Raw genomic sequence first — 27,422 nt, 5'->3', positions numbered from 1 at the left:
CCCTGCCCGCCTCCTGGCTGGGTCTTTGTTGTTGTTTATGTAGTAAGTAAATATGTCATCCCTTTGAGGCTCACTTACATAATTGATGCTTCCCCAGCATCCAGAGGGGAATGGGAACAGAGCTGCTTCCAGACGCCGGTCCCGCTAAGGTCAGCATTAGAGGAGCAGCATTTTTACTGGCTCCCCAGTGGTATTACTTGGTTGTTGTTTTTCGGCAACATCTTAGTGTCCTGCCCTGTTGTTCTCAAGGCTTTTCCACTTTTTCACAAACATAGAAACGAGGAAAGCGGACCCAGAGAGCGCGCCCGCCAGCCGCACACCTGGCTTCGTTGGCCGCCTCCGTGGGGTTCGGTTTTAAATTTGTCCAGCGTAAGGAGAGTTATTCTTAAACACTCTCAGTTTTTCCTCCGGTACACACCCAGGATCACTTGTGATTCAAAGGAAGCCTTGGGTTCAAACAGAGTCTTATTTAAGAAGAAGGAAAAGGAGAAAGAGCAAGGGAGACGGGGCTGGAGGGATGAAGGGAAGGAGCGGGCAGTTCACCAGCTCGAGGAGATTTATTTTAAGAGCCAACCAACTGGCCGTCACCCCCGCCACCCCTGGAGGTGACACAGATAGTAAAATGAATCAAGCCGGCAGGCTTTTCCGCTCGCCCAGACACTCTATTATCCTCCCCCTGCAAGGGGACGAGTGGCAGAGGGAACGTGAGTGCTGTTTCTGGACTGATGGATTGCGAAATGGAAATGAGAGAGGGAGACGCAGGGGAACATAAATTCCAGGGCAGGTCCTGACGGAAGGATCCTACAAGTGTGCAGCCAGCCTCTCCGCCCTGCCCCTGCCACCAAGGGCAAATTCAGCCGTAGCCGAGCCTCCTAATGACTCCGAGGCTAGTGAGGTGTGTGTGTGGGGCAGACGGAGAAAGACGAGGGCCTAGACGGAGGGCTTATTCCCAGCGTGCCTCTTGCAGCCACTTCCACCGACACTTCTTCACCACGCGCTGAGCAGAGGTACACGCGCTAACGTGGCTCACAGGTAGCAGAGGCGCCGGCCGTCGGTTTACTTTGTAGGAGAACACGCTCCAAGTAACCGAATGGTGGTTTTCCTCTGCAGTGCTGGCTGCCTTCAGTTTCCAGGTGGAAGTTGAGTCCTCCTCACAGTTTGGGAATGCTTATGCCAATAACACTCTCAGATGTGTACACGTATGGTACCTGCCTTCCATGGACCCCGGAACGCTTCCCATCCGTGGTTTGACTTACTGTGCTGATTTTCGGAGGAATAGCCATCAGATAGCTTAGCAGGAGTCCAGGGTTTTTCAGGCAGCTGGCTCTGTGACCTTTCTCTGTCACAGCAGAGAGTTCTCGCCCACTTTTCCCCAAAATATTTTCGTCTCGTTCATATTCAAAATGGGAGGACACAGGGAACCCTTAGCCGAAGGGGCCGAGGATGCTTGTCTGCTCTCGCTGGCTCTTTAAATTAGGTCTCTGCCCACCTCTTACTCCCTGTGGGCTTCCTCCCAAAACTCCTTCACTAGAGGCCACGTCACAAATGCTCTGATTTGTTTCATGGTAACGTCCATATGTCCTTGGTGCCTGTTTCCCAATGAGACGGGCTCCGTGGCGTCCTACAGAGCAGCCCATGACTGCTTTGCTGCTCCGTCAGTGATGGACATGTGCCCACAGTCTGCCTTAGTCCTGGCTGAGGCGCTTTCAAGCTTGGCATTCTGATGACCTTTCTTGTTTTCATTCCTATTGTCTTTTATCTCCAACCTCCAGGAGAAGATGTGGGCTATGTTGCAAGCGAGATAACAATGAGCGATGAAGAACGGATTCAGCTGATGATGATGGTCAAGGAGAAGATGATCACCATTGAGGAGGCACTGGCCAGGGTAAGGCTGCAGGGATTCGGTTCACATGTGTGAGGGGGGGCCTCCTCAGACTTAGAAAGGTTGGGGGCCTTCTGTAAACTGAATGTTTGCGTCTGTCCCCCCGCCAAATTCACATGTTAAATCCTAACAGGTGATGGTATTTGGAGGTGGGGCCTTGGGGAGGTGATTAGGTCATGAGAGTGGAGCCCTCATGAATGAGATGAATGACATTATGAATGAGCGTGGCTCAGTGGTTGAGCGTCCACATATGAACCAGGTCAGTTTGATTCCCGGTCATGGCACATGCCCAGGTTGCGGGCTCAATCCCCAGAGAGGGGGCGTGCAGGAGGCAGCTGATCAATGATTCTCATAATTGATGTTTCTATCTCTCTCTTCCCCTTTCTCTCAAATCAATATATATACATATACATACATATATATGTACATATATATACACATATACACACACACATACACACACACACACACACACACATTTAAAAAAGAGGCCCCAGAGAGCTTCCTCACCCCTCCCACCTTGTGAGAACACAGGGAGAAGACAGCTGTCTCTGAGCCAAAAGGCGGCTCTCACCAGACACTAAATTTGCCAGCACTTTGGTCTTGGACTTCCCAGTCTCAGAAACAGACATTTCTGTTGTGTATAAGCCACCTCATCTATGGTAATATGTTATAGCAACATGAACAGACTGAGAGCATCAAAGAGTATAGGCATCTATTATTCAGAGTAGTATTTTTATTATACTTTGGTGGTCATCAGGTACCCATCTTATCAGATAAAATATTGATTCCATACTGTGTGCTTAATATAAGCATTCCATGTTGTAAGATGAAATTTCCATATTCAAGGAATACACGAATGAATGAATGAATGAATGAATGACAAATATATTTGGGCTATGGACCAGTTTAACGAGGAAAATGACTGACTGCCGTTGCAAAATTCACAAGTCTTGTAAAAAGATTGATAAGAATGTAGTGATAAAAATTAATAAGTAAAAACTAAGGAAAATTAGATATTTTACAACCATTATAAAAATCAGTTCTATGAGATACCTTCACAAATTACATTTTGAATTTTAGAACTTAAGCTTTATATACACCTTAAAATTTTGCTTACGTTCAGGCTTTGTTTCTCCCACTGCCAGAGACTTGGAGACGCCTGCGTAGACTCTGATCCTGATAGGATAACCCAGCATCAGGGGAGAAGTTTGTCTGTGTGCCCTTTGGAGTTGGGTGATCCCCCAGGACAGCCTTGTATTGGAGAACATTGTGACTGTGTTTAGATGCAGTTGGCCCACTATGCTTTGTTTATATGAATTCGACCTCATTGAGAGATGTTTTCGCACTGTGGAGTATATAGCCATGATTCATAGCCCTGAAAACCGAGTTTTCGGGAAACATCACTGTAAACTTAATAAGCATTTGAAGAGAATGAAGTGTATGAAACAACTCACAGTGTATTTTTTTTTAGTGTAATTTAAAAAGGTAGCAACTTCACTTATGTTTTTTTTTTTGTATTTTATTAAATGAATAACTGAATAGTTTAATGAAATCTAGTGGCATTTCATACATTTTCTAATAGTTTTATGATAGAATCTCAATATAGGTGCTTTAAAGAAGTCAAGCTCAAAAAAAAAAAAAAAAAGGTCAAGCTCATTAATTAAAAAAAATGTTTAGGGGGAATCTAGGTAGTTGGTGTACTCTAAATAACACAATTTCCGGGTGCTAATTTTAAGAGGGCACATAGCTCTTTGCAAGTGAATTTAGGGTATTTAAATCTTGGACTAGTTCCAGAAGGCTTAAAAGCCCATGAGATATTTGGAAACCACAGTTTATTCATTTATTTGGGTAGTTTTGTGGTGTGTGAGTGAGGATGGGAAAGTAAGGAATAAACTCACTTTAAAGCTTTGGGTGAAAGAGAACACAATTATTTTGGTGTGATGGTACCAGTAATGATTGAGCTACATTGTAGATAAATATGTTCATTGACATTTTAATAGGGAGAACTGTCTGTAGGAAATAGAAATGTGACCATGATTTAATAATCAAATTTTCTAAAAAATGTGACCATGATTTAATAATCATATTTTCTAAAAAATAATATAATACTAAAGATTGCTCATGTGACTTGATCTAGTGACTAAATATTACATAGTTAGCTATCTGATAAATGTGTCTGATAAATATGTGTCCACAAGGTCACATCTGTGTGAGAGTTCAAAATAAAGTTCTTAAGATATTTTGTTTTTTAAAAAAAGAGTCCTTGAGTTCTGCTGGTGTTTCACAGTGGTTAAGCATCAACCCTTGAACCAGCAGGTCACGGTTCAATTCCTGGTCAGGCACATACCCTGAGTTTTGGGCTCAATCCCCATTAGGGGGCATGCAGGAGGGAGCATGCAGGAGGCAGCTTATCAGTGATTCTCTCTCATTATTGACGTTTCTCTCTCTCCCCCTCTCCCTTCCTCTCTCTGAAATCAATAAAAACATATTTAGAAAAAAAGTCCTTGATGTTTATTACTAACTTGACTGATGTTTTGGCATGGTGAACTCTTAATGCCAGTGTCTTACATCAAGTTCCTAGAATCAGAGCCTGAGATGAGGATTCTTATGCACATGATTTATTGAAAGGTAGCTCTCAGGAGAAACTTCTAAGTGCTGAGAGAGGGAAGCAGGAGAGGGAAGCAGAGCAAAAGCTGGACAGAGATGGGATTTCAGGAGAAGTCTAGCCTCAGCCTGATTCCTTAGGGAGTGGGGAGCCCTGGAAGGTGAATAACATTATAGAACTTGTACTGCCGGAGAAAAAGAGGTTACAGACTGATGGGGAGCAGGCAGCAGGGAGAAATCAGCAGTCTCCTAGGAATCTCTGGGGAACTGCTCCTCGGGGAGACAACCACGCACAGAGCATGCCCCAGAGTAGGGGATGGGTGGGTGGATTTGTAAGGGGAGTCTGGGCACCTGGTATACCAGAGAACCACATGGTGAACTGGGAACCTGTATATGTTTTTGAGTTATTTCCTTGTAGCAGCTATTGGAGTATCAGTCACAGTGATTTTGACAATTAGAGGGGCTTATGGAGAGCAACAAAGTGATTGAGGTTTTCTTTTAATAGATCCCAGGGGGTGAAATGGGAAAGGATTAATCTCAGAGAAGAAGCAGAAAAGAGTTTAATCACTTTTCTCAAGTATACGAGGGATTATTAAATAGTACATCTTCAGGATGCACTGAAGAGTGTTTTATTTTCCTTTAATCTCAACTGAGGGCAGAATAAAAGGAAATGAATTAAAATTGCAGCTGGAGGGGATTTGGAGGAGATATAATACAAATGTTCTTTCCAATAAGCACTCTTAGAAATGGGAACATTTTAGAATATCTCTCCCTATAGGTCTTTAGGACAGAATAAGCATTACTCTACTTAAGATGGCCATTCCCTCTAAGAATTGTGTCATAGACTTCAAGTATAAGAAAACTATAAGACTAGGAAAAATAGGATGTAAGAGAGTATTTTCTCCTCAGAGAGACAGACACACACATACATACTTTAAAATGTCATTATTTTAAAAATTCTGGGAATTTGCCGAAACCGGTTTGGCTCAGTGGATAGAGCATCGGCCTGCGGACTCAAGGGTCCCAGGTTCGATTTCAGTCAAGGGCATGTACCTTGGTTGCGGGCACATCCCCAGTAGGGGGTGTGCAGGAGGCAGCTGATCGATGTTTCTCTCTCATCGATGTTTCTAACTCTCTATCCCTCTCTCTTCCTCTCTGTAAAAAATCAATAAAATATATATATATAAAAAATAAAAAAATAAAAAAATAAATAAAAATTCTGGGAATTAAACTAACAATTTATAAATTTTATTATATATATTTATATACTCAAATGAAATGATCAGTTGTTTTTCTTTCATGCAATTATATTTAAGTCAACACTTCTTAAGGAGCTAAGTGGAATATAAAAATATAATTATAAATAAAACCAGGTGGACTTTTTTCCTATAAAATGTACTTTTAAAATTTTAGAGATTGTATTTTGTAACAGAATCACTAATAAAACACATAGCCTGTTGAAATTAGGAAAACTATAAAAATAAGTGGCCAATTTGGAATCTATATTAGAAGAAATACAGGTACACTTGGGCCCCAAAGTAAATGATGGAAATGAACAGATAGCAGAAGAAAAATATTAATTCTGTTTATGATTGACTCATTAGGAATTTGTCTTGTTTTTAAAGATTAAGTTTATTTAGTGGCTCCTAGGAGTCTGGGCTAAGGCTGAGTATAAAAGTAGAGCATAAGCCCTGGCCAGTGTGTTCAATGGTTAGAGCGACAGCCACGCACTGAAGGGTCACTGGTTCGATTCCTGGTCAGGGGCATGTACCCGGGTTGTGGGTTTGCTCCCCACCCTGGGTTGAGGCATGTGTGGGAGGCAACCAATTGATGTGTCTCTCTCACATCGATGTTTTTCTCTCTGTCTCTCCCTCTCTCTCTCTCCCTCCTTCTCTTCTACTCTCTCTGAAAAGCAATGGAAAACATACCCGTGGCTGAGGGTTACAAAAAAAAAAAAAAGTAGAACATAGACCTGGAGTAAACAAGCGATAAGACCAGTTGCTCAGGTGGCTGCTATCCCGATAATACAGTGAGAAATCAGCATTGCAGAAACCAGTATTACATTTACATAATGTAAACATTCTACAAAGATTAGAACAATACTAACGCAATGCCCTAAAATACTAGAAAGATTAAAATGAGATGAGTGCCCCTGATAGCAAAAGTGCAAATACCTGGAGTCAAGGTATCCTTTATCTGAGACCACGGGGTGATAATAATGCTATGGTAATACGTCTCTTGCATAGGAGCAGTATGCTAAGAGCTTCGCTGTCTTTTCTTAATTCTGGTAGAGTCCTGTGAGATGGACTTATTGTCATGCCCATTTTCCTGATGGGAGAACTGAGGCACTGCCCTCAGCAGCTAAGCTCTTGCCCGTTAGTCAGTACTGCCGGCCTCCGCCCGGTCCAGCTCCTGTCACAGGTGCCCACATAAAGAATTTCATAGCAGAGGTGAAGCTTTGGAAAGCAGCTGGAGGGACATCGTCAGTTTGGTGGCTTTGCCATGCCCACAGAGCCCCAGTGGTGGAGGGCAGTGTGGCACCGTATCCTGGGCTGTCAGGTCAGATGTTTCCATTGTTTGGTGGCTTTATTCATGGAACAAGATTTGATCAGTTCCTTAAATTCATATATAAAAACTGCTTTAGAGTAAAATTTTAATGCAGTGACGGTTTCATTGTAGTATGTAGCAGAGTTACATTTCAATGTGTTTTATGAAAACACACGTAGAACTTTTTTCACATTTGCCAATTTTCTATAATATTTCACTTGTCTTTTTTGTGTTTTTCAAAAAAGTAGTTTCTAAACGTCAACTTTCAATGTCTCTGCGCATATTCTAGATCCGTTGTTCTTTTCCTGTCATCCACAAGGGTCCCCAGTAAATCCCATTGTATTTCTTAACATTGAACTGGTCACTTAAAACAATCTAGAACAAGAAGAGCAAATGATTTTAAAATATCAATTTCAGGCCTTCCCCGCTTTTGTTCAAATGTTCATAGTCTACTGTATCGTGTCTTCTACAGAGAGAGGTAATTCAGATGCCGGACTGCAAACAAATTTTGCTATAAGACTTACAGTGAACTGTGAGAGATGAGTGTTGATGTCAGAGGGAGGAAATCGAGGTTCTTTTTGGAATACAGAATACTAAGAGTCAGTGTGTCTGTTGCTTTAAGTTAGATGAAAAGCCACAGGGCAGGGCATGGGTCTTTCTTTTGGTTTTGTGAAGCCGGCCTTTGGCTGGCTGGAACTTTGTCACCTATTGTGGCATGAAGAAGGTGCCACAGTGTTCTCTCTGCTGCTTGGTAGACAGTGTTGGCGATTATTTCCATTTCAATCTTCTTTTTCCTCTCGTGGCAGCTCAAGGAGTACGAGGCCCAGCACCGGCAGTCAACTGCCTTGGACCCCGCCGACTGGCCAGAAGGCTCTTACCCCACATTTGATGGCTCATCAAACTGCAATGTAAGTTTGCTTTCTCTTTGAGCATCCTGACCACCTCTTGTAAAAAGGGATGGCCTGTGCAATTTCAGGCTTGAAATTACTTCTAGCAATTAATTCCCAGCAGGATCTGAAAAGGAGCGGATCTTCCTATATGTTAACTCAGTATTCTTTACCCAATAGAAACTCACCTAGTCAGAATTGGGCTATTCCTGCTGTTTTTTTTTTTTTTTTCTAATTGTAGTAACGTATACATAACTTAGAATTTGCCATTATAAGCATTTTTAAGTGTTTGTTTCAGTAGCATTAAGTGTATTCACGTTGCTGTGCAACCATCACCACAGTCCACTTCCAGAGCTTGTTCATCATCTAAAATAGAAATCCCATAACCATTAAATAATTACTTCCTCTCCTCCGCTCCCCACAGCCCCTGGGAACCGCCATTCCACTTTCAGTCTCTGAATGTGACTATTCTAGGTATCTCATATAAGTGAAATTGTAAAATATTCGACCTTTTGGGTCTGGTTTATTTCACTTAGCACAATGTTTGCAGGGTTCATTTATGCTGCAACATATACTTCATTCCTTTTGATGGATGAATAAGTGGAATATTGGTTCTGCTGTACATAAAAATTGCATTTTGTTTATCCATTCATCTGTTTAGATAGACACTTGGAGGTTTCCACTTTTTGGCTATTGTGAATAATGCTGCTCTGATCATTGGTATGCAAGGATCTGTTTGAGTCTGCTGTCAGTTCCTTTGGGTAGATACGTAGGATTGGAATTTCTGAATCAGAAGCTAGTTTTGTGTTTAACTCTTTTGAGGAACCTCCATACTGTTTTCCATAGGACTAGGCCACTTTACATTCCTGGCAGTGATGCGTGAAAGTTATAATTTATCTACTTCTTTCCCCTATTTTTGGATAATAGTCATCCAATGGATGTGAACTAGTATCTCATTGTCATTTTGATTTTCATTTCCCTAATGACTAAGGTGTTGATTATTGTTTTATGTGTTTGTTGGCCATTTGTATATCCGTGGAGGAATGTCTATTCAGGTTCTCTGTCCATTCTTGAATTGGGTTTTGTTTTGTTTTGTTGTTGTGGCAGTTCTTTATATATTCTGGGTATTAAGCTCTTATTGGATACACGATTTGTAAATATTTTCTTCCATTCTATGGGTTGCCTTTTCATAGTCTAATTTGTATTTTTCTTTTGTTGCCTGTACTTTAGTATCATATCCAAGAAATCATTGCCAAGTTTAATGTCATGAAGGTTTTCTCCTATATTTTCATTTAAGAGTTTTATAGTTTTAGCTCTTGAAGTTTAGTTCTTTGGCCCATATTTGGTTAATGTTTGCATATGATGTAACATGGGTCCAGCTTCATCCTTTTGCAGGTAGATACCCAGTTTTCCTGAACCACTTTTAATTTTAACTTTTTATTGATTTCAGAGAGGAAGGGAGAAGTAGAGAGAGAGAAACATTAATGATGAGAAAATCATTGATCCGCTGCCTCCTGCACGGCCCCTACTGGGGATCGAGCTTGCAACTCAGGCATGTACCCTTACTAGGAATGGAGCCATGACCTCCTGGTTCATAGGTAGATGTTCAACCACAGAGCCACACCGGCCGGGCCTGAACCATTTTTTAAAAAAGACTCTCCTTTCCCCCATTAAATGGTCTTGGTACCCTTTTTGAAAATTCATTGACTGTATATGCAAGTATTTATTTCTATTTATTCAATTGGTTTATGTGTCTTACTGTTGCTAGTCCCATACTATTTTGATTAATGTAGATTTATAGGAAGTTTTGAATTTGGAAATTATGAGTCCTTCAACTTAGTTATTTTTTTTTCAGATTGTTTTGGCTGTTCCATGTGAATTTTAGGATGAGTTTTTCTATTTCTGCAAAAAATGCCATGGGATTTTAATAGGGATTGCATTGGATCTATATATTGATTTTGGTAGTATTGTCATCTTAACAATATGAAGTCTTCTAATCCATGAACACAGGATATCTTTTTTTATTTATGTTTTCTTCATTGTCTTTCAACAATTTTTGTGGTTTTCAGTCTTGCCTCCTTTGTTAAGTTTATTCCTAAGTGTTTTATTATTTTGATGTTATTATAAGTGAATTTTTTTCTTATTTCCTTTTTGAATTGTTCATTGCTACTGTATAAAAATGCAACTGATTTTGTATACTGAAAAATGATATTGCTTTTGTATTCTGCAGCTTGGCTAAGTTAACATTATTTATTTATTTATTTATTTATTTATTTATTTGGTGTATGTGTGGAATCTTGAGGGCTTTCTACAGATAAGATTATGTCATCTATGAAAAGAGAGAATTTTACTTTTTTTAAAATATATTTTTTTATTGATTTCAGTGAGGAAGGGAGAGATAGAGAGAGATAGAAACATTAATGATGAGAATCATTGATTGGATGCCTCTTGCACGCCCCCTACTGGGGATCGAGCCCGCAACCCATGCATGTGCCTTTGCCCAGAATTGAACCTGGGACCCTTCAATCTGCAGGCAGACACTCTAGCCACTGAGTTAAATTACTTAGGGCGAGAATTTTACTTTTCATTTTCCATTTTTGTGGATGTCTTTTATTATTCATGCTGTGTTAATGTGACCAAAACAGTGCTTCTTAAACTACAAGTTCCACAGGGATTTTAGAAATTAAAATTCCAATGTTTCAAGTCTGCATTTCATGGTGCCATAATCAAACTGTCAAGTTTTCTGTAACGGACTAGTTTTGTTTGTTAGGGCATCTGTTTCTTAATATCTGGAAGCAACTCTACCTTCACATAGTCAGCCTCTTTCTCCTATCTATGTGCTGCAGCCAGTCATATTTCTAAAACATACCTTTTTCCTTGCAAGCCTGTGTTTTTAAAAAGCCTGATTGTTTCCTGGTTCTGTCAGATACATTCCAAAGTTTTTGGATGTGATCTTGCTTTAAATCAATTTCTCCACTCTCATCTGTCACCTCCTCTCCCAGTAGTCTCCACTCCAGCCACATAGGACCCTGCATGCGTTACTGAATGCAGCTTGTATTTTCACGCTTTCTGTTTTCGTTTAGGCAGTTTCCTCAGCCTAAAATGTATTCCTTCAAATTGCAGGTGAAAATCTATGCATCCTGCAAAGTGAAGCCAAACTGCCTATGAAAATCTTTTAACCTCCTCATGTAGAGTTGATTGCCTCCTATTCTGTGCATTTGCAAAACCAGCTTTATACACGAAGCCTAAAGTTACACTGGAGTACCAGAATCCTTTGTTACATATTCCCACCTCCTGGGACATTGTGAGCTCCTTGAGCAGGAAAGGCATGCTGTGTTACTGTGTCTCCAGTGGGTGCCTAGCTTCGTGTCCAGCACATGTGTGTTTGAAAAATGTTTAGAGAACAAAGTTGTATTTGAATGTTTATGCTTCCTGGCTGCTTTGGAGCATGTTTTATGTTTTGCAACTACAGACTCAGTCTTTGCCTTTGTTTGCAACTAAGCAACAAGTGATGGCTTATCAGAAGTAAATAGAACCCTCCTGCTACCTTCTTTTCCATGATTTCTAGAATCCAGTACCAGATTTCCATTGCAGCTAAGAAAAATCCCCAAAAGATTATTAATTTGGAAGCCTTGCCTGCGTTGCTCTCGTGTGAAACAGACTGAGATGTTGCCATTTATGATAATAAATGTGTTATGCGCTGGCCAGCAGCATGTCCTGGGACTATGAGGTAATCAAAAGAACCATGGCCATGGTTTGCAGTGTGCCTTTTTGGGTCTCTTATCCCCAAATCCTAAATCTAACATACTATAAAATGTAAATCATGAACCTAAGGAATCATGAAGAATAAACACAGTAACTCAGGACTGGTGTGAGTCAAACCCAATTCGGGGAAGAACACAAAGACCCAGTTGTCCACAGTAGGTCCTTTAGTGAGACTCACTGTGCATTGTTCTGATTAATAGCATCTGAGTCAAGGGAGGGGCAAGAAGACTGTCCATTCAGAGAACCAGGATTGTTGTAACACCCACACACTGAGACAGCACGACGAGAGGCTTATCTCATTTAGAAAACAGTTAATATAACTTGAGTGCTTTAGGCATTTTGAGCGAGGTGCTAAGAAAGCATTCTTAAAAATATATATATATCTCCTATCTAATCTAATAAAAGAAACATGCAAATTGACTTTACCTCTGCTATGCCCACAAGCCACACCCACCAGCCAATCAGGAGTGAGTATGCAAATTAACCCAACCAAGATGGCGGCAGACACGGAGCTGGAGCAAGCAGGAGGCTTGGGTTGCCCCCGGCTATGGAGGAAACCAATCTTCACTCTGCCCTGGCCTGCCCTGGCCTCCGCTCAAGGCTACAAAGTTTCAGTTATAGAAGATAAATAAATCCCAGATAACTGCTTCCAGCCTATGCTTGGGTCGCGGGGGGGGGGGTGGGGGGGCGTGGCCAGCCTGCAAACCACCACAGGCCCCTCACCCAGGCTGCCCCACGCCCCAAGGGAACCCCCACCCTGATCCGGGACACCCTTCAGGGCAAACCAGCCAGCCCCCACCCATGCACCAGGCCTCTATACTATCTAATAAAAGAGTAATATGCAAATTGACTGTCACTACAACACACAAGATGGCTGCCCCCATGTGGACATAAGATGGCTGCCACAAGATGGCCAGCAAGGAAGGGCAGTTGGGAGGAACCAGGCCTGTAGGGGAAGGCAGTTGTGGATGATCAGGCCAGCAGGGGAGGGCAGTTGGGAGGGACCAGGCCTGCAAGGGAGGGCAGTTGGGGGCTATTAAGCCTGCAGGGGAGGGCAGTTGAGGGGGACCAGGCCTGCAGGACAGGGCAGTTAGGGGTGACCAGGCCTGTAGGGGAGGGCAGTTGGGGGAGACCAGGCCTGCAGGGGAGGTCAGTTTGTGTGGGGGGGGAGCAGACCAGCAGGGGAGAACAGTTAGGGGCGATGAGGCTGGCAGGAGAGGGCAGTTAGGGGTGACTAGTTCGGCAGGGGAGGGCAGTTGGGGGGGGACCAGGCCTTCAGGGGAGGGCAGTTGGGGGCGACCAGGCCGGTAGGGGAGGGCAGTTAGGTGTGACCAGGCTGGCAGGGGAGCAGTTAGGCATCAATCATGCTGGCAGGGGAGTGGTTAGGGTGGTGATCAGGCTGGCAGGCAGAAGTGGTTAGAGGCAATCAGGAAGGCAGGCAGGCGAGCAGTTGGGAGCCAGCAGTCCTGGATTGTGAGAGGGCCTAAACGGGCAGTCGTACATCCCTCGAGGGGTCCCAGATTGGAGAGGGTGCAGACTGGGCTGAGGGACACCCCCCACCCCATGCACAAATTTTGTGCACCAGGCCTCTAGTATATATATATTTCTTCATTGATTTGAGAGAGGAAGGCAGAGGGAGAGAGAGATAGAAACATCAATGATGAGAGAGAATCATTGATTGGCTGCCTCCTGCACACCCCCTGCTGGGGATCGAACCTGCAACCTGGGCATGTGCCTTGGTTGGAATCGAACCTGGGACCCTTCAGTCACAGGCTGATGCTCTATCCACTGAGCCAAACCGGCTAGGGCAAGAAAGCATTTTTTAATTTTTTTTGTTGATTAAGGTATTACATATGTGTCCTTATTCCCCTTTTCCCCCCCCCCCCCACTCTCCCACTCATGCCCTCACCCCCCTGGTGTCTGTGTCCATTGCTTAGGCTTATATGCATGCATACAAGTCCTTTGGTTGATCTCTCCCCCTTACTGATCGATGCTTCTCTGTCTCTGGATCTGTTTTTGTTCATCAGTTTATGTTGTTAATTATATTCCACAAATGAGTGAGATCATGTGATATTTATCTTTCTCTGACTGGCTTATTTCGCTTAGCATAATGCTCTACAGTTCCATCCATGCTGTTGCAAATGATAACAATTCCTTCTTTTTTACAGCAGCGTAGTATTCCATTGTGTAGATATACCACAGTTTTTTAATCCACTCATCTGCTGATGGGCACTTAGGCTGTTTCCACATCTTAGCTATGGTAAATTGTGCCACTATGAACATAGGGGTGCATATATCCTTTCTGATTGGTGTTTCTAGTTTTTTGGGACATATTCCTAGAAGTGGGATCACTGGGAGTTCCATTTTTAGTTTTGTGAGGAAACTCCATACTGTTCTCCACAGTGGCTGCACCAGTCTGCATTCCCACCAGCAGTGCACGAGGGTTCCTTTTTCTCCGTATCCTCTCCAGCACTTGTCCTTTGCTGATTTGTTGATGATAGCCATTCTGACAGGTGTGAGATGGTACCGCATTGTCATTTTGATTGGCATCTCTCGGATGATTAGTGACTTTGAGCGTGTTTTCATGTGTCTCTTGGCCTTCCTTATTTCGGATCTATGTAGGTCCGTTGTCCATTTTTTGATTGGGTTGTTTATCTTCCTTTTGTTAAGTTGTTTGAGTTCCCTGTAAGTGTTGGAGGAGATTAAACCCTTGGTTTGTTGGACTTCTTTCAGAGGGTGAACCTGAACTATCACCCTGGTATAAACTGTCAGAACGAATGGGTTCTTCTTAAAAGCTGGACATTTCATTCCTTGAGCAGTTCTTTGTTTGTTTGGGGGCTATCTACGAAGTGCTTGCTGTGTACCAGGCATAGTGCTCGACATTCGGGTCCCAAAGGTGGAATGAAGGAGAGACAGGCATGCATACACTGCAGTGCGGGGGTTAAAGTCACCCCCACAGAGACTCAAGATGCCATGGACACACTTACACTATTTCTTTTTTAGCAAACTTTCTTCATAGATGGCTCAAAGAGAAAGTCAGCCGAAGCCTAGTTGGACAAAGGGCCAGGAATACCACAGGCTCCCTCCAGCTCAGCACACTCTTCCAGAAGCTCTGAGGGATGGTTTCCCTGTCTGCTGAGGGCTGGAGAAAAGACAGGCTATTCAGCCATGGAGAGAGTTTTCTGAAACTGTATTATTGGCCCCGTGTATCATGCTAGCTGACTTTCTGCAGTCACCCTGTTCCTGGCCACTTACAGTCACGCTGTTCCTTCCTACAGCCAACCACGGTTGGCACTGACGTTCGCTTGAACTTCACTGAAATCCTTCACTGAAATCACCCCTCTTACCCTGACTTCAGTCTGTCCTGTGTTTTTGTGGAAACTCAAATGAAACTCCATCCAAAATACTCCTTCTCAATTATTCTGGGTTTGCTGGATAGCAGAGTAATTAATTTCAGATAATTCCCCCTGTGTCCTCCTATGGCCGCCATGGCTTAGGCGCTTTGATTATCTTTTGTGCAGGAGCCAGGGTTTTTCAGTTTTCTATCGATTCTTTTCTGGACTGAGATGTAAATAGCCCACTGGCCATAGCCGGGAATGCCCAGGCCATAGAAGTTTCGGGGATCATAAGGCCTTTGTCACCAGACCTCAATGCCTATATTGATGTCTGTCCTGCTTTAGGATTTCATTTGCATTGATTTATAGGCTCCCCCACCCCCATAACTGGCCTTAGATAATTGCATGTTGCTTCACAATACATCCATGGTCACATTCCTCGTTTCCAAGAATGTAAAGTACTAAAGATAGTTACCAAGGGAAGTGAAAAATAGCTTTCTCTTTGCCAGAAGAGAATCAGTTCTCTGCTGCTTTTCGTTAATAATAAACTTCTGTCGTGAGTGTTCGAGTTGTTAAAAAAAAGAGTTTCTGGTCAAGCCCTTGATTCCTTGTTAAATATCTGAATGTTTGTTTTAATTTTTTTTCTCTATTTTATTTTGGTAAATTTTGTTTTCTTTTGCCTCCTGCAGGGGAAAGGTTATAAGACTTCTCGTTTTAAGCTTCCAACTTTGTGCCTGGAGGTTCAGTTTACCTTCTGGTTAAGAAAATGCTTAAAGAAAGTTTGCTCTCTATCTTTGGGGTTTATTTTTTTTTCCTCTAGGCATAAGTTTTAGTAAATCATAGTTTCTATAAAATTGGTACTTAAGTGTTGGTGACCTGTACCTGGTGCTTAAGTAGTAATGAAAATGCTTGCAGTGAAGAAACACAAAAAAATGTCAAGTGGTAAATTATTTGATCATGATTCTATTGAAATTATCTTCTAAACCATGTGATGTACAAAGAAAAAAAATTAAAGTAACAATAAGGCCAGGAAAGCGCCAAAACTGTTAGAAGCCAACGGCAAACATCTGTTTTGGTCCCGTTCCGGTGTTTTGCTTTATCCAGAATATGTTCCAGAAAAAGTTGGAATTGTGTTTCTCTGTCTGGAGCTCTTTAGTAGGATGAAGCAACCACGGTGAAATATTTTGTAGCTGAGTTATTTTGTAAAGCCAGTCATCATTTCATAACTGATCGCTTTTACATTTGGGGAAATTCAGAGTTGGAAAAGATCTGTGAGAAGAATGCTATACTAACGTCGTAACCGCGGTGTTATAATAACACCTTACATCCGTGTGTGCATCTCTTTAGAGCCTTTCATTCCAACTCTAAATATAGCTCTGCCACTAACGTGGCCTGAGATGCCGCGGAGCCAAGGGACTGAACTGTGTTTAAAGTTTTGGGGAACAGAGAGACAGAACACCAGGTGGCATTTCTTCCTTTTACAAAGTACTGTTTTAAGTGTTTCCTTGATTGAGGACTTTCAAGGTCTCAACTAAAATACCCCCATATTTTGAGATGTTTTGGGTGGCATAACGCAAGACTGTTCAATCTTTTGGGGGCCTTGTAAAATTATGAACCATAAACTTGTGTCCTACCAGCAGACATTTTACTCAGGCTGATGGAGACATTTCACCTGCCTTGTTAGCTGCCGTTGTCTTTAAGCCAGAGATGTCAGGTTCAGTGTTTTGGTAGGAAGGGTGGCCATAGCCTTAGTCGAACCTAGAACTTCCCAAGAGATAACAGGCTGAAATCCAGGAGCACCTACCACAAAGTTACTTTTTTGATAGTTCTTCCAGTGAACGGCTTAATTTCTGTCATGGCCAAAGAAAAGGCTAACGGTTCAGTCACTTCGTGCAGCGTGTGGATGAGCAGAGCTCGTGCTCACGGGGTGTCCCTTGCGGAGTAGAGCGGCGTGTCCTTCTGTTCCTCTGAAGGTCGTCCATGTATCCAAGGTGTTCGTTCGTCCCTCCCTCCCTCCCTCCCTCCCTCCCTCCCTCCCTCCCTCCCTCCCTCTTTCTTTCTTTCTTTCTTTCTTTCTTTCTTTCTTTCTTTCTTTCTTTCTTTCTTCCTTTCTTCCTTCCTTCCTTCCTTTCTAATTGATTTCAGAAAGGAAGGGAGAGAGAGATAGAAACATCAGTGATGAGAGAGAATCATTGATCGGCTGCCTCCTGCACATCCCCCTACTGGGGGTTGAGCCCGCAACCCAGGCATGTACCCTTAACTGGGATCAAACCTGGGACCCTTCAGTCCACAGGCCGACGCTCTCTCCACTGAGCCAAACCAGCTAGGGCCCAAGGCATACTTGTTACATGTTCTGGGTCCAATCAGATTTTGAAAAGATTGGCTAGTCTTCGTGTGTTTATTTGGAGTATGTTTCTTTTACTAGGGTGAATTTCTAGACATTGTCCATAAAATAAAATGTATCTGGTTTTATATTTCAAAGATATTAAAATAAAATATAAACTAAATATCACTAGCTTTCTCCATTGGGGGACATTGATTCCTAAAGAAAACTTTTTAAAAATGCCCAGTTGGTATGGTTTAGTGGTTGAGCGTTGAACCATGCACCAGGAGGTCACCAGTTCCATTCCAGGTCAAGGCACATGCTGGGGTTGCTGGCTCGATCCCCAGCAGGGGGTGTGCAGGCGGCAGCTGATCAATGTTGAGGTTTCTTTCTCATCGATGTTTCTATCTCTCCCTCTCTCCCTAAAATCAATAAAAACATTAGAAAAGAATAAAACATAAGAATGACAACACATGGTGAATATACAAATTTTTCTTCCACCTTTAGATATTCTCAGCAACTGAAAAAAAATACATGATTTTCATATTCTTGCTGACTTCGAGTGGATAGTTACTAAATGGATAACATGTGAAAATTCACATATACCACAGTATTAGAGATGGCATTATAGGTTCAGTAAAGGCATCTGCACAAAACGGATGACCATCTGTCTACTTTTAGGCTCTTATATTATTGTGTTTTGTAAGAACATTTAAATTCCAAGAGGGTAAATTCCAAGCATAAAAATAACTTACATTTCTGAATAAACTGTGCCTTCAATGGCTTTTTAAAAATATCTCTTTTGGTAGAGAATTTTTTTAAATCCTCACCCGAGGGTATTTTTTTCCCATTGATTTTTTTTTTCCCCCCAGAGAAAGTGAAGGGGAGGGTAAAGGTGGGAAGAGAGACACATGGATTGGTTGCCACCATTTTTCATCGGGGCCGGGGATCGAACTTGCAACCAAGGCATGTGCCCTTGACCGGGAATCGAACCTGTCTGCAGGCCGACACTCTAAGCACTGAGCAAAACCGGTCAGGGTGCTACAGAATTTCCCCCCTTAATTCTTACGGTCAGGGTGCTACAGAATTTCCCCCCTTAATTCTTACGGTCAGGGTGCTACAGAATTTCCCCCCTTAATTCTTATGGGTTTTAGCTTAAAGGATTCTAATTGGCAAGGTCAGTTTTGATTGGGGCTAGAAAATGGTTCTGCTGTTGAAGCTGTGATGGTGATATTATCTAGGACTAAACTTAGGATGGTTAGATGTGTTCTTCAGCTCTTTAGTTCTTCTTTTCAAAATAATTTTAAAAAATATGTTTTTATTGATTATAGGAAAAGAGAGATAGAAACATTTATTGGATGCCTCCTGCACGCCCCCTCCTGGGGATCGAACCCAAGAACTGGGCATGTGTCCTGGCTAGGAATCAAACCTGTGACCTCTTGTTGCATGGGACATCACTCAACTAACTGAGCCACGCCGGCCAGGGCTGGCTCTTTATTTCTTGAACAGAGAAAGAGCTTTAATCATTTGACTTGTAACATGACCAGGAGGAAGAGAAATATGGCCCAGCAATAATTTGCCTGGGTCCTTGGGATATCAGCAGTTCTTTATGCCATGCTTTATTGCATTGGGCTCAACTAATCAACACTTTCCTAAATTTTCCTAAATGTAACTGTGTTAGAAGTAACTTTTATTGATTCTGGTCTTTAAATACATACTTGAAGCCTTCAGATGATTATTCAGACATTTATAGATACTTGGTTAATTTTTTTTTTAATGTGACTAATGTACAGGAGGAAATATTGCTCTCAATTTTAATAAAAGTGATTTTGAGACTAAAGTGATAGTGAAATAAGGGGGTATTAAAATTCTCTTTCATTCCATGGAACAGTATACACAGCGAAGTCTCTGAGAAAAGTAAATGTGTTCACGCTGGCTAGCAGCTGACTGGGAAGCACTGCTTAGATGACTTGTCATTTCCCACATCACCCTCCCATCCCCAGCCTTCGCCCTGGGACCAGGGCCAAAGTTTGAGGCGTGTGTTTGCTGTGAGTACTTAAGATCATCATATTTTAAAAAGTTAGACAAGAAGGAGGCTCTGGTCTTGGGAAAACGAGGCGTTCGCCAGCGTGGGCAGGCGAGGGAGCTGGTTAAGCTCACAGACTTGAGTCAGATGTTGGGTTCAGACCCTTGCTCTGCCATCTATTAAAACTCTGCATCTGTGGGCAAACTGCTTCATCTCTTTGTGCCTCAGTTTCCTCACTGGAAAACAGGGACAAGCATATCTAGCCCATATGGGTGTTGGAAGGATGAAATGGCACAAAGTAATCAAGGGGAGTCGGCTTCTAGTACTTTCCGTGAGGAATATTCTACCTTTCCATGAGCTGTTATTCTTAAAATACTTGAGTTCCCGTAAAAGTGCTATTTTTGTGCATACCGTTAACGGGGTAGCAATGCTTATACCGAGCAGAGAGGCTGGAGTTGTTAGAAGCTTAATGCAAATAGTGCATGTTTACTTGGTTATGCTTTTACCAGTCATGTAATCAGTTTATTTTCTATTTCAGAAGGTAGTATTGTGTAAGCGGGCTTAGGGGTTAGTCTGGTACAATTTCAGTAAGCATGTTTGGCCTCAGGAGTACTGTTTGGGAAGAATAAGCAGTTAATTGTACTGAAGTTATCTAGGGCCATGTAGTGCTAATAAGGTGTGGGTGTGGGCTTCTATCCTGCTATGTTGAAAGGCACTCTCAAAGCAACCCCAGAAATAACTGGAAATTTGGCTCTTTGCACCTGGCAAGCTAACCAGGTACCTCTGTTACCTCCACTGGTTTGCACAATTATAGGGAGTTGAAGGTGTTGCTTGCAGACCCTCTTTCACATGCTAAGGGCCACACAAATAAAAATAAATAATGACAAAATGACCTGAGGGTAGCAGTTTTTTAAAAGTATGTTTTTGTTGATTTCAGAGAAAGGAAGGGAGAGGGAGAGAGAGAGAGAGAAACATCAATGATGAGAATCATGGATCCGCTGCCTCCTGCATGCCTTACACTGGGGATCGTGTCTGAAACCTGGGCATGTGCCCTGACTGGGAATCAAACCGTGTCCTCCTGGTTCATGGATCAATACTCAACCACTGAACCACACCAGCTGGGCTGAGGGTAGCTATTTTTGAAAAATTTAAATTTAAGATAGGGTTTGATAGAGTCTGTTTTGTTGTTTCTCATGTTAGGAACCGGAGATACTAGCTTTTGAACTATAAACACAGCAGTTTCATTTGTTCAACCCAGTACCTGAATAGCAAACAGGATATACCACATTTCCCCTGCTAGCTGGTTGTATCTTAAGTGTAGATTGTAATGTAATCTGAGTTAAGGTTTGGCATGTGGATTTTCAATGCCAGTTCTTACTTTGCTCTCGGGAGTAACCTCAGGGAGGTTGGCGATAAGAGAGGATTTTGATCACTTGATTAATGCTATTGATTCTTCACATGTTAATTCCTCCTTAAATCATTTGCTCTAATAGCAAACCTTGGGTTAATGGATGGGTTGGAGAGATGCCCAGGCCCTAGGGGGTTCGTGAGTAGGATCCTGACTGAGTGCTTCCCCAACCTAAGCTAAGATATTGAAGCCACAGGCTGCCCATCCCTTTAGGTCCATTTGAATTTTAAGTCACCACAGTTTCCCATTATAGCAAAACTCCTATCACTAGAGTCAATCATCAGACAATGCCATTCCTTTGAAAAGCAATATTTTAACAACCAAATACGAATTCACATTATTCACAAAATAATTTCTTTAGAAATATCCCCTTCTTCTGTTCTCTGTTTGTTTCCCTCTTTGTACCAGATCACTCCCTTGGATGTCATAATGTTGACTGTACTATTACTAGTATGATGCTAACAGCATTGCCTGTTTAGTTCCTAACAGGACACTTCTTACCTGGCACTTTTGATCCAGAGTGTAGGTAAAAGAATGTCATCTTGAATATTCTTTTACTTATACATTGTGCATTTATTTGGTACCTACTACATACCAGTCCCCATACACAGGGAGCTTGTATTTAAGAAGAAGAGACATTCAAGTGGGTAGCGTGAGTGGGACCTTAATTGGGATATATCTACTAGTATGTAGTACAATAGGTACACACAGAAAATCCATTAAGCCCCTGGGAGGGGAGGGTGGAAGCCTCCCCAGAGAAGGTGGCTGAAACCCAGTAAGAGTTCACCAGGAGACCTGGGAGGAACGTGTGTCAGGTAGAGCAAGGATGGGGAACCTTTTTTCTGCCAAGGGCCATTGGATATTGGGCCATATAAAATTATCGACTTAGAAATTAGCCTGCTATATTTGGTCAAACATTTAATTAACTCACCCTAATGCCTTGGCAGGGCCAGACCAAATGATTTCAGGGGCCTTATAGGACCTGGGGGCCAGATGTTCCCCACCCCTGTGGTAGAGGGAGCAGCAGGGTCAAAGGCCTAAGGAAAGAGCTGGGTAAATCTTAAAACTTGTGTCATAAAAGAAAATGGATTTAAATAATAGGGCTTTTCTCTATACCAGTATTTTGACTTCTTTGTTCATTCTTATTAACAAATTTAATTGAAATTGGCTGTAATTGGTTCTTTTGGCCCTCTATTTTCTTATGACTGCAGTTTTAAAATATATCTTCATGTTTTTCATCTTGTACTCTGAGGTCTCATTTCATTGACTTTATCTTCTTATTAAATTACTAGAGGCCTGATGCACGGATTCGTGCACTGGTGGGGTCCCTCAGCCTGGCCTGCACCCTCTCGCAATCCAGGACCCCTCAGGGGATGTCAAACAGCTGGTTTCGGCCTGATCCCCATAGGCCAGGCCAAGGGATCCCACTGGTGTACAAATCCGTGCACCGGGCCTCTAGTATGCATGTAAGATCTTTGGTTAATCTCTTCCTGCCCTCCTCCCTTCCCCCTTCCCTCTGAGATTCATCTGTTCCATGTTTCCATGCCTGTGTGTTGAGTGTCTGCCCCCTGGTGGTCAGTGCACATCATAGCTACCGGTCGAACAGTCGGACAGTTGCTTAGGCTTTTATATACTAGTATATAGATTTTATAGAGTGAAACAACTGTTAGGAATATCTTCCTGTTCCTTGAGCTAGAGAGATGGGATTAAAAGATAAGGTCTGTACGTTTTTTTGTTTTCGCTCTCTTTCTTTTTTTTTTTTTCCTTTCCTCATTGCTCTAGTTTGTTTGAATAGTTGTATGCCTTTAATGCCTGGGTGGTTTGGATCCAATTTTCTATCTGTGCTGATATACTGAGGAATACTTTTTGACCTTTTGCCATGTTATCTTACAATAGGTTGTTTTTCTTTCTTCCAAACTACATTGGAGGGCTTTATTTTGTGGTCCATTTATGTTTGTTACTGCTGTAACCTCTTGTAATGGGCAGGGAAGGAGGAAACCCCACTGAGGTGGAGAGTGTTCCTCATTGGGATACCTGCGCTCTGCCCTCTCTCACCTAAGATTTTGCTAAATGTACTGTGTTATGATTCAAGCTGCTTAGTTTATGGATAGGGGAATGGGTGGGACATAGCCAGTCTGCCTTAATTCATTTCTCCAGTTCCTGGTGAATTTCTAGAGACTTTTATTTCAATCAGGCTGACCCTATTGACTTTCCTCCTTTTCACTCATTACTCTCCTGAAGTAATTTTCACTAAAACATATAAAAAAGGCCACACAGTTTGTGCTTCTTTACAGATTTGAGGTTATAGGAAATAATTCTCAGGATTCCCACCCATTTGGCTATCAGAAAAGTGAGGGCCTTTTCCTCTGGTCTTGAGAAATTTGTTTCTTACCTTGATCATGAAGTTTTACAGTGTATTATATCCCCTTATGTTCTTTTCCTTGCTTGGTGGCTCTTGGTAGAATACTCTCACTATTTTCATATATATATTATTCGGGGCGGGGGTGGGGGGGGGCTATTGCTCATTTTTGCTGATTGTGAAGGATATTCTATGGTTCAGTTTTCAGCAATCATCACATCATCACAGACCTGATAGTTTTGCCCATTAGATAACCACAAACAACCTCTCTAACTCTGATTCCTTTTCTAAGGATTCAGCCTAAATTTCGACAATTTGAAGTAAATTTGCTTACCGAAGCAATTCAGTTTAAGTAAATTTGCTTATTATTTACTTTACAAACCAAAGGAGAATTCCATTAAGGTTATAGATTGTGGCTCTAGGAAAGGACATTGGCTCACCTGCCTCTACCTTCAACAGATGACTGTGCTGATCGGGTGACCTCATTCTGATTGGAGGAAAGAACTGGTGTCTGCACCTTCCCTCCCTTGCCATGTGGCTCCATCAGTTCTCTATATTCCTACACGTCGTGTGCCTAGGCAAGGCTCTTTGGCAACTCTGTCCAAGAAGCCATCATGCCTGATCCATAAACCAGTCAGTCTGAGATGCGTAAAAGCAATGTGACTTTGTGAACACCACCCAATCCCATAGGAGACTTACCGCTCCTGAGATGAAAACTTCCATCAGCTCCAGCAACTGGAGCCTCAAACGCCCATGTAATTGCCCTACTTGGCAATCTCCTTCTGAATCATCCTTTTTCCATGGCACGGACTATGTGAAAACCGAATGCCCTTGGGAATGAGTGGGTTTGCTGTTGTGCTGGAGTCTGACAAATAGATTTGCTTTAGGTAACACTAAACCCCCTCTTATCAGAGGGACCTCCAGAGCTGTTGACTGCCTTCCCACACTTCTTTGTTACCTTAACTCACCTTTATATGAACAACGGGGTTCTCTGACCTATGGACAGGGTGACATAATCTCAAACAGAGAAATCTTCCAGAGATTTACTCAGTAAAGAGAAAGTCCATTCTCTTTCCTCCACTTCCCTTCCCCTCCCCACTCCCCTTTCAGCAGAAGGAAAGACATTTGCTCTGCCCCAAGATAACTTGCAGAATCGGGGTGGGGGCTTACCTGCATTCTGAGTTTCTCTACACTTGCTTGGCTATAGGACTCCTGAGTTCTTATATAATCTTTCTTCTCCTCATGGGGAAAGTTACATTATTTGGGGGTGATTAAAAACAATTCATGAGTTTAAGAGAGTAGAAGTTATTGTGGAAGGTAGCTTTCATTTGCTGCTCCTTTGGTTTTATAGTTTCTTAAACAGTTTCTTAAGTGAATTAAGTGCTGAAAACCCTTTGCCCCTTAGGGGATGGTATTATTACCTCAGATTCTCCCATATTTTTTAGAAATAAAAGTATCATGTAATTTTCTCCTCTTTCGCCCCCTCCTCCTCCTCCTCCTCTTCCTTCAGATCTGGCGACAACTAGTTAATTTTGAAACTTCCAGAGAAATTATTTCAGTGTTACACGGCACCTCTGGGAGAAGAATGGAATCTCTCTCTTTTTTTTTTCCATATGCTGACAAAAATCTAATTTCAGAGGGCAATGATGTCACCAGCTAATGAGCAAAATATTTCTCACTAAACAGATGAGTCCTTCCCTTAATCCTTTGTGAAATAAGTAAAAAAAAATCCCCGCAGTGTGTTTCATATTTTATTACTCGGACAACTCATAAACACTTTTTAAAGTAATTTTGGCTTCTTTAAAGAGCAAGATGAATTATTTTATAAACACGAAGAATAACATTAGCCTGATGGCTGTGACTGGGAGGCCCCTGCCACAGCCACTGGTGACAGAGGGGCTGGTCTTGAACATACATGCCTCCTTGGAGCCAGGATGCTGCCCCCAAGGTAGGGAGTGACTTTGAATGCATCACTTCTTGGCCTAGTGGAAGGGGATTAGGAATGTTGGAGAGATTATGAAATCCAGCTTGGAGAAGAAGGGCTTAAAGCTGGTGTTGATTGCTGTCACATGCTGTTTATAAGGCAACAGCATCTGTCCAACTCTCCTTTGTCCAGATAGATAGGCATCAAAGGTCAGGAGGGAGAAAGGTGTGGGGTCACAGGGCCACCTAAAGGCTGGACATCTCGGCTTATATAGGAACAAGGGCATGCCCCCAACCCATGGCAAGTGCCCTTCCCCTCACCGAAGCATCTCCATTTCCCAGCCAAAGGTGAACTCTTCCACGTTCCCAATCCCCATATCTCGTTGTTCCTCTCATGCATTTTTCACAGTTGACTTATATGAATCATATTTCTGAATTTCTCTTGGGCTCTCATTCTAGAGTAAAAACTTTGTAGTTCATGTAAAGCTAACTTACACATATTTCTAAACCTCATTCTTGATTCACTGTATCCATTCATTCATTCATTCATTCATTCATTTATTTCAATTAGGAAATATTAGCACAGACAGATACTATTTTTACTTATCTAAGTGGAAAAGAATACTGTAATGTTCAGTGTTTGCAATTGTGTGGGGAAATGGTCACTCTTTTTATACTACTCTGAGATTTAAAAAATAATACAATGCTTTTTCTGAGCAAATTGTTAATGTGTATCAATTTGAGTGTCGATCTATGAACCAGGATGGCATAGTTTGATTCCCTATCATAGCACATGCCCCGGTTGCAGGCTCATCCCCAATGGGGGGTTGTGCAGGAGGCAGCCAATCAATGATTCTCTCTCATCATTGATGTTCCTATATCTCTCTCCCTCTCTGAAATCAATGAAAAATATTTTTTAAAAAAGACCTAAAGATAATAACCATTCACTTACCCATCAATACTATAATCTAACCATCTATTCTATAAAAAGGATGTTAGATGTCTTAGAAAATTAACAGTATATTGTTCATCAGAGCATTGTTTATAATATTGAACTACTAGAGGCCCGGTTCCTTCAGCCCAGCCTGCACCCTCTCCAATCGGGTACCCCTTGGGGGATGTCCGACTGCTGGTTTAAACTGGCAGTCGGACATCCCTCTCACAATCTGGGACCACTGGCTCCTAACTGCTCACCTCCCTGCCTGCCTGATCACCCCTAACCACTCTGCCTGCCTGATTGCCCCTAACCCCTCTACCTGATCGCCCCTAACTGCCTCTGCCTGCCTGCCTGATTTCCCCTAACCACCTCTGCCTGCCTTCCTAATTGCCCCCAACTGCTCTCCCCTGCCAGCTTGATCACCCCTAACTGCTCACCCCTGCCTGCCTGATTGCCCCTAATTGCCCTCCCCTGCTGGCCTGGTTGCCCCCCAATTGCCCTCCCCTGCTGGCCTGATTGCCCCTAACCCCCTGCCGGCCTGATCTCACCCCCAACTGCCCTCCCTTGCCAGCCTGATCGCCCCTAACTGCCTCTGCCTTGGCCTGCACCACCATGGCCTTGTCTGGATGGAAGTTGGATGTCCGGAAGATGACTGGTCGACCCAGTCTAATTAGCATATCACCCTTTTATTAGTATAGATAGATTATGTAGGATAGGATTGCTTAAATGCGGGGGGGGGGGGGGGGGGGTGTCCTTTTTCAGCAGGAGGAGATGCTCTTGGCAGACAAAAATACATAATCCCTATATCTGGACTGATAGCCAGCCATATGCACTATACTGCCAAACCAGTTATTAAAAAATTGAACTGCTTTCTTACACCTTACACCAAACAGCTGTTGCCCTTAAAACCCCTCCTCAGCCCCCACCTAAGGTTCTGCCTTCGAAGTTCACCCAGATTAGGTTCTGATTGGTTGATTTCTATGCCAGTCAGTGTCAAAAACTCTGCTTCCTAGGCAGCCATTGGCTCTTCTGGGAAATCCAGAATGGCCCTGCTGACAGCTGCCTTTCTCTCCAAGCCTATCTCCAGGCCTGATCCACAGCCTCCACGGCATCTGCTGATCAGGCCTTTCCTCTCTCTCTCTCTCTCTCTCTCTAGGCCTCACCAGCAGCCGTGGCGGCTGCGGATCAGGCCCTGCCTCTCTCTCCGGGCCTTTCTCTAGGCCTGATTCGCAGCCGCCACAGCAGTGGTGAGGTCATTAGGCCTCCGGACCGGCCCGGGCTGGAGGCTAACAACCTCGCTGCGCTTGCCTCACCCCGCCCACCCCCCTGCCACCCTGCCCGCCTGCCGGCCTGCCGCCAGCCTTGCTGTGATAGGAGCCTGTGGGCTGTGGGGGAGGTACCAAGAGGTGCTCCATGCACTTCC

General features: G+C 42.9%; 1 protein-coding gene across 2 annotated transcripts in view; it reads left to right on the top strand.

Annotated features, from left to right (window-relative positions):
* SASH1 (SAM and SH3 domain containing 1) overlaps nucleotides 1–27,422 on the top strand; it is a 172,745-nt gene that overhangs the window by 100,327 nt on the left and 44,996 nt on the right. For both annotated transcript variants that reach the window (XM_008140189.3, XM_028140460.2), the window contains exons 7-8: nucleotides 1,773–1,885; nucleotides 7,843–7,944. In XM_008140189.3, coding sequence (XP_008138411.2) covers nucleotides 1,773–1,885; nucleotides 7,843–7,944 — 215 coding nt within the window. The remainder of the gene's footprint in view (nucleotides 1–1,772; nucleotides 1,886–7,842; nucleotides 7,945–27,422) is intronic.

The sequence above is a fragment of the Eptesicus fuscus genome, chromosome 10 (genome assembly GCF_027574615.1).
Source record: "Eptesicus fuscus isolate TK198812 chromosome 10, DD_ASM_mEF_20220401, whole genome shotgun sequence".
Classification (NCBI taxonomy): domain Eukaryota; kingdom Metazoa; phylum Chordata; class Mammalia; order Chiroptera; family Vespertilionidae; genus Eptesicus; species Eptesicus fuscus.
This window is presented reverse-complemented; position numbering and strand designations above follow the sequence as displayed.